The 12,842-nt window shown below is 39.6% G+C and overlaps 1 protein-coding gene across 1 annotated transcript in view; it reads right to left on the bottom strand.

Moving 5' to 3' along the window:
- Positions 1 to 12,842, bottom strand: part of kcnt2b (potassium sodium-activated channel subfamily T member 2b) — a 45,865-nt gene that overhangs the window by 21,404 nt on the left and 11,619 nt on the right. The window contains exons 2-10 of the mRNA XM_028042493.1: positions 11,182 to 11,261; positions 10,330 to 10,432; positions 10,005 to 10,067; positions 9,166 to 9,214; positions 7,398 to 7,457; positions 6,662 to 6,736; positions 6,360 to 6,443; positions 3,576 to 3,670; positions 2,791 to 2,971 (exon numbers count right to left, since the gene is read on the bottom strand). Of these exons, the coding sequence (XP_027898294.1) occupies positions 2,791 to 2,971; positions 3,576 to 3,670; positions 6,360 to 6,443; positions 6,662 to 6,736; positions 7,398 to 7,457; positions 9,166 to 9,214; positions 10,005 to 10,067; positions 10,330 to 10,432; positions 11,182 to 11,261 (790 nt within the window). The remainder of the gene's footprint in view (positions 1 to 2,790; positions 2,972 to 3,575; positions 3,671 to 6,359; positions 6,444 to 6,661; positions 6,737 to 7,397; positions 7,458 to 9,165; positions 9,215 to 10,004; positions 10,068 to 10,329; positions 10,433 to 11,181; positions 11,262 to 12,842) is intronic.

Genomic DNA, 12,842 nt, shown 5'->3' with positions numbered 1-12,842 from the left:
ACAGAAAGCTTTTGATCATGTTAGCGTGGGATTCAGTCCCAGTTAAAGATGTATGACAAGCAGTTGTGTTGTGTTAATAAATCAACACAGTTACATTTAGCTGCATTTTAGATGATTTATTACTTAAAATGAAAAATTGACAGTTAGTCAAAGTCACATTATTACACAGTCATCGAAAGCACTGGAAAGTACTGTGTTCATAAATGTACTGTAATTTAAAAGCATTTAAATATGACTCATAAATGGTAAATAATTCAGGTGTTTAAGTCAAACACTTGTAAAACTGTTGGAGTACATTCATCCAGCCAAATATATTACCTGTATGCAGAAAGTTATTAACACTTTAAATGTAATATCCAACCAATTATTGCAAACAACCTGCTGTGATTCACTTATTGAAAATATTGATACTGCCAACATGATTTCTGTTCAACATATTGAGCAGCTCTAGTCTCAATATTGTCACAATCCTTTGTATTTTAGTTAGCAAGTTTTGATTATTAAAAACGTTTAGATTTTTTTTTTTTTTTTGCTTTTTTTTGTATTACTACATCCTGGCTACTTGTTTCCACATTTATCACAGATATGTAAAAGTGAAAACCTTGTATAGTTCAAACTTGGACGTATAATTAACAGCCAATAAATAGACAATCGTAAACAGCGTGTCTGATAAACTTAGGTTTTTATCTATATTTATTCATATAATTGTTTTGCCTACTTTACGTAAGTTTTATTGAAGTAATTTCTTGAGTCTGGCTATAAAAATGCCTGGATCCAACCTTCCAAAAGAAAATATGGTTAGTCAATTTATTCAGGGTTTCACAAGCTGGTGGTATAAACAAATTTTCACATCGTGTCTGGATTTAGATTTATTTTTACTTTAATAAATTGAAAAAACCCCGTTTACTTTATATGTTTGTTTGATTTAACAAAAAATGAAAAAGTGTAAGAAATTTGTGAGGGAAAATCAGTCTGTGATCTTCAAATAAAATGAATAATAATAATAAAAAAGATGAACCATCGTTCAGGTTGCATTAGTTGACGTGAATAGCCCTTTGAATGGTTTTACAGGAAAGACTGATTTTAATATTATAGTGTTGTATATCTGAAATTAAATCCTAACTCACACAACTTGTAAACAGAGTTATTTCAACAGGGGAAGTCGATTTAAGTATTCTCGTGGTAAAATTGCTCATTTCTGCTGAAAATAAATGAATTTTGAGTTGAATGGCTATTGAAAATGTCAGTTGCTAAAATTGGTTTTAGGTTATTGCAAATTAAAGTAAGAAATAAAAAACAAAACAAAACAGTCCAGTGTACCAGCGAAGCTCATCATTATCCTATAACGTATTAGTCGTGTGTCTATAGAGGGTCTCGATCCAGAGAGAGCTGCTCTGACTGAAGGTAAGACACATGAAAACATCTGCTCAGAGGGAATGAATCCCATTAACACTTTTGCATGTACTGGGAGAAATACAGGCACAGCTTCCACCTCCGGGTTTACACAGATCTGATGAACAACCGCTGGGAAACCATCAAACCGATGCATTTCGAGGTGTTTTATCGGCCCCTGTACGTGTGTAAACAGTTTTTCTGAGTCTCCTTCATAAATTTTCTTTTTATGGAGCAGCTCAGAGACAGGGATGGGATTTAGGAAATCGAGTGAGTGTGGTAGACTCTCTTGTTGCTCTCTGAATAAAAATAGTGTCGTAAATCTACGTAGGAAGCTGTGAGTCATCCAATTATTGTGTGAAGGGGGAATACAAGATTATTACAGATAAGGGGAGGAACTTTAATGTTCTTGAGCATATTAAAAAAACTAATAATCTTTGGAGAGTGACAAAGTGACTGCTAAATTAATCTTTGTGATATTTTCCTCCATGAGCATTAAATATGCGTGTACTTGGTTTAGCCAGAAAAAAAAAGGGAATTATATTTGAAATATAATTCTGTCTTATGCTTTCCTAGTTTAATAAAACAAATTAGAGTAAAATGAATTCTTGCCTCAGGGATTCCACAGCTAACTAAGCAAATATAGCTTTTGTTAACATGACTTGAATAATGCCTGTATTCTTTTATGTAACATCATAAAAAATTGTTCTTCAACATTTACACAGATAAATCACAACTTTATATTGGGATGCTGTACAATAAACCAACAAGAAATACATTTTTCCCACATAATAGCAAGTCATGCAGCAGATCCTCAATTGGAATTACGTATGGACTTTGACTAGGTCATTCTAACACAGGTCATATATGCCCCTTGCTTCACCATTTAGCATCTTTTGATGGTGCGTTCACACCAAATGCGTTCATGTGCTATGTCTATGTGCAGCATTGGACGCGTCCAAATGCTCAAAATGCTCTAAACAGTTCAAATCGCGCCGCGCTGGACGCTCAGAACGCATTTGATGTGAATGCACCATAACAGATTTTCTTTATAGATTGTCTTGAATTTAGTTGCCTGGATCTTCTCAGTAACCATAACACATGACCCCTCTAAAAAAAAAGAGAGTGTTTATGGAGGAAAATATGCACACATGTATTGTATGTATTTTTCTGACACCTATAAACATTGTCGAAATTCTGTCCCGAGGTTTTCACAAATATTTTAATGGAAAAACCACAAAAGCACTTAAAGGTCAGAAATGTGCTGGTATATCAAACTAAAATAAAAAAAGTGTTGGTAACAGTGATATCACCTCTACCCAGTAACATACATATGTTGTGGTTCTAATGTGCAAATGCATTTGCAAAACACTGTACATATGATCACTGTTTTGTTACCTGGATTGGAAGCACGATGAGTGCCACGAAGATCATGATGACCACCAGTAGCTGTGAGGGCCATATCTGCGGCGTGACGTCGCCAAAGCCCACGGTGGAGAACGTGACCACGCAGAAGTAGAGCGAGTCAAAGAGGGTCAGGTTGTTTCCAGCTCGCTCCAGGTGCTGGATGCCGCAGATGCTAGTGCAGACAGAAAGAACGGCAAAGTGAGCATCAAAGACACTTCCCATGCTGCGAGAGGCATGGGCGCTCATGGGAGCCATTATTCAGGCGGAAATGTTTTTCACACCTGTGCAAATATCTGTGACTTTTTATGTGCAAAGACGGGGGCGGCTGCATGCCTGAACGCCTTTGTTGGAAATTTCTGCACGGAGATGTTTTGTGGCTGTTATCGTAATATTCAGCTGAGATGTGAGTCAACTGGGAAAATGTCAAACTCAAAGTGGTCAGAGAGCTTAACTCAATAGGTTCTCCTTGAATTGCTTGTGCCTTTTGCCCCACGTGTGAGGCAAGCTGACACATCCTCCACTTCACTGAAGCCATCACCTGCTGTCATTTAAGAGCACCTTCTCACTCCGGCAGTAACCAATTACCTCTCTTCTTTCTGCCGTTCTCTCTCAGCTCCGATAGCGGCAATTTCCAATCTCTTTAGATGTCTTCCTCTTTTTCCTTCTATTGCTGCCTTATCTCATCTTTTTTCTCTCCTCTCCTATTCCATCTCCACTTCGAGCTTTGCTTTTCTTTGCCTGTTGCCACTCCTTCCTTGTTAAGTTGTGGTACTCACCATGTAAACATGAGACAGACGAGTGTGCTGATCAGAATCACGACCTGATTAAACATGGCTGAGTGTGTCCGCTGGATCGCCCTGTGGAGATCGTTCTGCAAGACGACACAGAGAAGGATATTTATTTCAAAAACAGACGGCACAAGATGATTGAGAGAATGTGGAAAAATATACGAAATATTAAAATGAGATGAGAAACTGTAACCCTTGGAGTACATGAAGCAGCATGGATGGAGTATTGATGGGAAGAAGAAGTGCATACCAATAAAGCAAAAAGATGAGAAACTAAATTGAGATATGCAGTTACGGCAGATGTTTATACACATTCATCATGGATATGGAAATCATATTAAATTGGGAATTTTAACAAAGAATTCTGATCTTTTTTATGTATAGAAATTATTTTTGCTAAAAACCTGGTTAAAAACCAGGAAACAAACCAGTTAACACTAGAATGGCTGGGTTTTCGATTTCTCCCTAGAATGGCTGAACAGGGCCAAAAGGCCCTGAGTCCACCCTGACGACTCTGATGGCTCAAATTAGCATTCTTCTTCAATTGTAAATGTGGCCGTTGACCGTCAGGCCAGAATGTAGGAATGTGAATAGTCCATGTTGGGGGTGGGTATCTATGATACCTGCAGGAGATCAGATCTCCTGTAGGTAGTGCTCTTCAGTTTAGTTTTGAAGCATACATGAAGTGTTTTTGGAGAGATGTGACCTTTTGCAGCTGATCCATGATGTTGTGCTGCATTATCCAGGTCATTTTGCCAAATGTACATAGAGTTTGCAAAACATACAATCTGTTTCAAAAAATATGCAAAGGTTTTTCTAAAAGAAATGAGTAATGTTTCTCTTTGAAATAAAGCTAAGAGGGTATTAATTGTGTTGATCCACCTCAAAAAAATCATGCAAAAAGTGTAAGCAAAAGAAATCTGGGAGACTTTGCACATGCAAATTTGCATGCAGCCTTTTGTGCTGTGGAGGATAAATAGGTGACTGCTTCACCTATTTAGTTCACAAGAACTAATGGCATTTATTTCAGTCATAATCTTGCGGGGGGTGACCAAGGTTCCATCACTATGTGACAGCTGGTCAGCAAACCTGGCAAACATGATTGACATGGCAGCACTGAATGCACATGTGCTTTATCAGGCATGCATTGGGGTGCAGGAGAGACGGGTGGACTTCCTGGTTGAGCTTGCAAAAGAGTTCGGTAACTCTCATGTGAGTGAGAAGAAGGCACACAAGGAGAAACTGCTTCGGCAACAACCTTCCACACCCAGCTCAGGCAAAAGGGCGAAGTGTCAGGTCAACCATCGATGCAGGATGCGTGTCCTGAGGCCGAAACATCATCAGTGACCCCTCACACCCCCACCATGGACTGTTCTCCCTGCTGCCCTCTGGAAAGAGGTTCTGCAGCATCCGGTGCAGGTCCACCTGGTTCCGAAACAGCTTTTTCCCACTTGCCATCAGACTGCTGAACTCTTAACTGGACTGCACTCAAAAACTGGTCTCCACTTTATACCTTGCACATGTACAGAGCTAAATAACTTCTATTTTACTGTCAGTCCTGCACTTTATATTTTATATTTAGATTTATATTCATATTTTATACTGTATTTTATTTTACTCACAACATTGGAACCTCAAACATTATCCTGAGCCGTATGCAACGAAATTTCGTTCTGTATACACCCTGTGCATTGAAAATGACAACAAAGTCAGTCTAAGTCGAAGTCGAAGTCTAAGGAACAATTGTGCAACTGTGAGATGCGTTGAGGCCATTACCAGGGTACTTGGCCTAGGTAATGGCCCTATTTACTGAACAAAAGCACCTGCTAGATAAAATCCTCAGGCCAGTTGGACTATCTCTAGCCTGAATAGGTATATGTCCAAATGGCCTAACTCCAGCCATTATTTTTGCTAAAAACCTGGTTAAAAACCAGGAAACAAACCAGTTAAAAAAATGCTAACAATTCCTCCAAAAAGAGTAAAATAAAGATTTCACTCCCTTACAAATTCCCTTTGTTTTTTTTGTTTTTTTGTCACATACATTTAGTAATGATAACCTAATTAAATACAAAGACCAGTTTCAAATTATTTTATTAGGGAAAAAACTGGTTCAATTCAATTCCATTCTATTCTATCATTGTACCTGGAGATGTGCTATATTTTCTTTTCTTTACTGTCTATGAGTAATTTATGTTTTTGTGTCCAGCAAAAATTCTTTGAAATTAAATTTAACTATAAAACAAACAAAGCCGTCACAGTATCATAAGCATGGTTTACTGTCAGAATGAAGATAAGCAGGTTCTTCTATTATTTCTTGATTGTGAAGATCTGGTAGTAATCAAATGTGTTTATGGCTAGTGAAATTAAACATAAGCTCATTTAATTTGTGATATTACAGGAAGAGTGGTTTTATTCCACAAGGGACAGATTGATATGGATAACTGTAGCCCTTAATAAATTAAATCATCATTTAGAAAATAATGATTTAATGTGTAGTATGCAGAAGGAGCAATTTGCTAACGTTAATTTACCCAAACATAGATAGGAGTTTGAAAATATTATTGTATATTCAATTTTGCCATGCCAACGTCAGAGAAAAACACACATTAAGTCCAAACCTATGCAACAAATTCTTGTATTTAAAAGTATGAGGTTTTGTGTGGCACAGCTAGAAAAGAACAGATAGATAATTAATAGGAGTTCAACATAAAATCATGGGATTTTCTCCTATGATGAGTGAATGCAGCTTAAGAACTTCAGTGCTTCACTTACTATCATGTTCTCCAAAGCATGTTTGGCCAACCAGCAATTCAGAAATACAGGGATGAAAAGATTTCTCAAGGAGGGCAAAATCACCTGTCAGGGGGGATAAAAAAGAGCAATGAAGTTTCTGTCTTATCACCTTTTTTATTACAATGCACACTCCTGAAATCTCTGGTGAGAGAAGAGATTATGTGAGGAAGAGCCTCTTGTTACATCCTCAGTGTATCACTGTAGCCGAGGTCAAAACAAAAGGCCAGACTTAGAGATTCCCATACTACCGGGGTTCAGTAAAGCATACATTTCCCACTCACAGTGATCATGAAGGGAACGGTGCTGATCATCTCCAAAATGAATGGAACACGTAGGACTTGCTCCCAAACGTTTCCCTGGAAACAGAAACCGCACACAGAGAGGTCAGGAGTCTTCACTGTTGCTGCGACTTTAGGAGTTAACTCATGTCGCTTGCAGGGGGAAGCTTCTCCACCATAAAACACATCAGGATGTACACAGGTTATAAAACTCCCCTGTGTAGGTTTAAGAGGCGAAGCAGCATTACTCAGTTTGCTCTAAGCCACGCTGTTCAATTAAGATGTCAGCCGTTGCCGTTTTTATGTGTCTGCTGCCTGCATGCTGACCTGAATCCGACTAGTGTAGGTGGACAGTCACAGGCTGAGTCCACAGGAATCAGTCAGCTTTAAATGCTAAGACCTCCATCCTCCAGAGGAATCTGTGGAGTGAGCTCTTCATAGGCTTGCAGTGTCAAATACATCAAAAGCAGGGCAACCCATGGATGGATTCTCCCCCCTCCCAGCTGCCTCCACACAGGGGGTTCCCCTAAAGCTGCTCTGATATATTACAGAACCATACGAGTAAGCTAGAAGGCCTCTCAAACTGGAAGAGCAAACATGAAGACAAAAAAAAATAAAACAGAGAAACATTCATGCATATCAAATCCATCCAAATGTTTTCAACGCTGCCTGTGGACATCAGAGCCTTAGACTTCACAAAAGGCTTCAGAGTGGCCATCGAGGGCCACAAGTGGCTCACCTTGTAGCTGAGATATACGAGCAACATAGTTTCTGAAAAGCTGATGAAAGCCACAAGCACCTGCAAAAAGAGAGGGAGAGACGGTAGGTAAGAGACGGTAGGTAAGAGACGGTCGTACAGACACAGAGGCAGAGCAGACGGGGAGAGAGAGACAAGAGCAGAGAGAAATTAGGAGGCACAGAGATGAAGAGCGTAGGAGGAATCAGTGGGAGGGCTGATGGTTTTGCTTCAGAGGGAATAGATTTAAATGAACCAACAGACATTTTTGTGTCTGATCTTTTTTTATATATATATATTTACATGTGTATGTGTGTAATCACTCTGCTAGTGTAAACACATTTTAACTACAGTAATTTCAGCTCTATGTGTCAAAACCCTGAGATAGCATGACACGAATTTATTGGCAAACAAAATGCAAAACAAATGTTGGCATGTAGGCATACATGAGCCAACCACAAAGTGAAAACACCTGATAGGTGACACTGATCATGTTTAGATGCATCCTGATGCTATAATACACAATAACAGTCAATATGAGCACATCCTGCCACCACAGTCAGTCTAACCAGAGGCAGTGTTCTCTTAGAAACAAAATACATAGCTAAGAAATTACAATAAAACTTAGTTTTGAAAAACGTATTAGGCCTAATTTTTATTTCTTATCACTAAAAGGTTCTGCAACAGGTTTAGCAAGGATGTGCAGGATACACCAAGTAATCACTGTCAACTAGAATTGACATATTATTTTTTTTCTGATCAGTTAGCCTCCAATATGTAAGTGTTAACAGGTCAGGTTGTGTGGAAGTTGTTAATGTGGGAAAAAGACTTTTGTTGATGTGTCTTTCAGCATCACTGAGATAAAATCACAGGAAGCAAAAAGACAAGACACTTTTAGAAAGGAAATTATTTTCTATGGAGGCACTTTGGCTAAAAGAGGAAACTGAACATATTACAGCAAATTTGCTGCATTTTATCCAGTCCAATTTTACCTGCTGTGTATCATGATGGATTGCAATATCTTAGTAATCCCTTAGAAATGTCACAGTTAAGCTAGCAGGAAACTAATGGCAGGAAATACATATATAGACCGATTCTATTTCCTAATGCCAGCCATGCTAACCATACTAAATGCTTTTATAAAGTGTGACTTCTGTAACTTTATTTTGGTGAAATTATGTTCTGAGCTGTAAAACTGACACACATACTGCATTAAAAAAAATTATTATTGATCATTCACAATAAAAAGGCTTCACAAGGCTCCATTTATAGATACAGTAAACAGGTTAATCATTTACCAAGTTAACAGTTATTTAAAGTTCTTAAAGACAAATCAGCTAAAATCAATATGAATGTTTTTGCTACATCCAGGTCCAATGCAGCTTGATGTGTTTTGGTGCAATGAGACATAAACTATGTGTTGTGTTCTATTAGGTTTAGGTGCTTGAATAGCACAGCAGACAAATAAAAATATATGGTCCATCTTCTTTATAATGAAAAACACAGAAGTGAAGGGACAAAAATCCAGCCCCCCTTCAATGAAGTGAACAAACAATCAGAAAAAGGCCTAAGCTATATTGTGAGATATTAAAACCTTACTTAAGTTCAAGGTCATTTATTATTATCATCACGTCTTTATTTTAATATTGCAGCTGACTAATAAATGTCCCATATACATTAGAAGATGGAACATATGCTAACTCTCTTAGTATGTGTGAATGACTGTAGGCTGAAAAATGTTTAACAAGGCATGTGATAAGAAATATTTGACCTGCAGCGCCCACAGCGGTAGAGGTCTGTCAACCCAGATGATGAGTTTCCTACAGAGACAACAGAGGGAAAAGAGGGTTGGAGGGCAGAGATTAGTTGAGTAAATACAATGTTTTTATAAATAGCTTAAAAATGCAAAATACAGGCAACTCTCTTTCCCCCAAACACTGCAACTGTGTCTACAAATACAACTCGAGTTGCTGAGTTAATTATGGTGTTTACAACTGAAACACCACAGAGGGCTCATATGGAAGGAGCAAAGTCATATTTGCAGATTCACATTTGCATTCTTATTGTGACGGAACGGGTGTTTCTTTTTCCTCCGAGGTGCGCTGGAGCGTAGGGTAGGCTGCTTGCCATGAATGTGATGCTGCCTGCAAAGGGAGGCAGCCTGAACTCACTATGTCAGGCTCCTTATTCATTTGGAGCCGGAGCTAAGCCAGTGTCATTAGCCGTCAATTAGATCAATAGGTCCCCTGAACAGGAGATATGACACAGCCTCAGGTCTGATCCAGAGCTCTTCTGTCTCTGTTCTAGTATATTACATACTTTATCTCCACTAGATCGCTGTTGATTAGCCAGCGCAGCCACTACGTACATATTATGCTGACAGGTACTCAATACAGCTGGATTGTGACAAATGAATGAGGTCCTGCTTAATATCAATACTGCAGATTGCGCCGGTTCAGTGAAGCTGCATTGATTGTGTTATGCAGCGTTTCCGTCCGGTGAGCCGGGGGTCGTGGGTTTTTCGTCCTCCGGGATGTGTGGTTTCGTTCTCGGTGTCCGCAGGCAGAGGCCATCGCTCCTCATTAGCGCCGCAGCGGTTTGCATGCTTACCAGTCAAATTCACTCCAGGGACGGGTTGATGTGTTCTGCTTGGTGCAGTTGACTCCGTTGCCACTGCAGGGGGCAAAACAATAAAGAAGAAGGAAAAAAAACATTTAAATATAATTCGTTTTCTCTGCCACATCTACAAAATTTAAGCAGAAACTCCAACATCCCTTTTTTCTCCTGCAAAAATCTGGAACCCATTTAGCAGGATGATTTACACACACCATCATCTCATTTATATTGACCTGGTGCTCCTGTGACTGTTATCAGACCCTTAAAGTCACAGAGTTTCACCTCATTAATCCCCCCGTGTTATCGCCGGTTTTCTCACCAGTCCTGCCTGTCCTCTTGTGGGTTGTCAAGCAGGACTCTGACGATATAGAGGAGGCAGCTCAGCACCTTCAGAGCAAAGTTGAACATTCGCACTCGCAGACCTGTAATGGAAATCGAAAGGAAATAGACACTGAATGTTGTAAATCACAAAAAACACAAAGACACATTATAGTATTCTATGAGTTACTATTTACACCATTTCAAAACATATTGGCACTCCCGGTAAACAAGAATAAAAAGATTGAAAGTAAATTTGTTATGCTTTTAAGTCAAAATTTCACACTAAAAATTGCAGAAATACAATTTTTAGAATGATTCCATTTGTTTATTAATTAAAAAACAAATAGGAAATAAAATAAGTCATTATTTTTATGACTTATTTCAGTCATAAGGCTGATGTGTCTTGATGTTTGTCAATCAGAAATTCGCAACAAGCAACTATCTGTTTGTCTAAGTGTGTCTACATCTTCAGTCAAACATCCATAATATGAAGTTCTTGGTGTGGAAATAAAAAGATGAATCTGTGTTAAAAGGTTTACCTTCTACTCTGAGTGCCAATAAGTGTGGAGTTCTCTATAAACGGCTAACAGGAAAAAGTCAAAAACTCTGAATGAAGCATGTTTAATCTTAACAACCAGAGATACAGATGAGGCCGTTTCAAAGAGAGGACAAGTTGAGAAAACATGATGAAATACAGAGCAAGAGCCACAGAGCTTGACGCTCAAAAATGAAACCCATCTTTTGCACCAAAAGTGGGAGAAAATTGGGTGGAAACAAAGACGGCAAAACAGCAAAATTCACATTTCGTTTCCAGATGGCTGAAAGTGAGCTCCAAAATTCAAGAACTTACTGGATCTTTGGTTTTTGATGAAGAAGAGCTTCAGACGCTCCTTGAAAGTGTTCTCATTCACATAGAACTCCACCTGCACCCTATAAGAGAGGCATGGAGAGACGGGCAGTCGATAAGAGAGAGGTGAGGATAATGAGGAAACGAGTAAACAAGGAGGTACTTTGGGTAGCTGAGGGGAGAAAACTCTTCTTTCATTGTGTCAAGAAACAGGAGCCGAGAGGAGCAAGAGGTGGGAGGTAAACAGCAAAAAAGAACAAAGGTGAGGAAAAGAAAGCGTACACTTGAGTAAATTGGAGATGGAAAAGGAGATAATGATTATTTGAGCAGAAAAGTATGAAACTATGACAGTGCGACTGGCTACATTAAAGACTAATGGCTTTGGGAGGAAATGGTGTTCCTGCTTGTGCGCCTGCCCATCGGCCCAGACAGCCGCAGTCGCTCTCGTTATCTCCACTGATTAAATATAGAGCAACAAATTACTTCCCTCTGATGTTTCTGCTGAACATGGGAGGCCATAATTACTGCTCTTTCTGCCTCCCCAGTCCGGCACCCCCTGTTAGAAGGGACACACACACACACACACACACACACACACGCACCCCCACATACAAACTCAAAAAACGCACACCCGCTACCTGAGTATTAGTAATATCGGACCAATTATATGTCCAGCTGCTGTGGATTTTCATGTGGCGGAAATGGTAAAGAAACGGCTCCATGTGTGGAGTCACGTTATCAGACATGCTGTAAGGTGACTGCATTTCCTGTCTGACCACCTCAGGGGGGAAATTCTCCGCAGCTCTGCTTTGATTCAGTGAACAGAGCAGTGGATGACTCAGGTTGGACGTGAAATAAGTCTGGCCCCGCACGCTGGTGGTCTCCTTATACAACATGGGAGGATAAAAGAGGAGCAGAACAACCGGTGTCTGTTCTGAATGCAGGAAGAGGTGGCAGCGTCGGTAGGGGGTCCTCCCTGTGTTCCGGAGGGTTCGCTTTATCACCGGTCCACACGGTCTGACACACACCAAAGCAGCACACCTCTCAGGGAAGATTTGGGAGAGGGGCTAACTTCCTTTTGTTTCTATGGGAACGCCGTTTTTGTTCGCTTCCCTCAGTCTCACAGGAGCAGATGTGTGCAAACACGTTCCCGTGGATTGTGTTCAGCCATCGGAGTTGAAGGCCCCGCTGCAACTTGTCGACGGCCCCCCTTCTCTCCGAGCAGATTGGTGACAGCGATGCCTTTGCACACATAATGGGGATTGGAAAAAAAGAAAAAAACAGAACACAAATTTGCATAGCTCCATACTAAAAGGAGGTTTTGCTTAAGCTTTCACCTTCCATAAGAACAAGACGGTTGATAAAAAACATAAGTAATTGAGGTAAGGTTTTGACATCCAAGTGGACGACAACACATTTTGACAAGATTAAGCTAATAATTAAGGACTGAGTATATATTTAGCAAATCTTTTTAAAAAAAAATCCAATCTGTCTTTCTTTGTTTGTTTTTAAATTCCTAGATACTCTTTAAGATGCAAACTCAACCACTCAAGCAATCGACAGCTATGTACTGTAAGTACTTCCAGAATAATGCTGTAGCCTCCCACAGCTGTACGTTACCGTCCTCCATTTCTTCTGAAAAGCTTTGCTGTGTCAGATTCTTG

This window comes from Xiphophorus couchianus, chromosome 16 (assembly GCF_001444195.1).
Source record: "Xiphophorus couchianus chromosome 16, X_couchianus-1.0, whole genome shotgun sequence".
NCBI lineage: Eukaryota > Metazoa > Chordata > Actinopteri > Cyprinodontiformes > Poeciliidae > Xiphophorus > Xiphophorus couchianus.
Note: the sequence above shows the minus strand (reverse complement) of the source record. Positions and strands in the feature narration are given on the sequence as shown.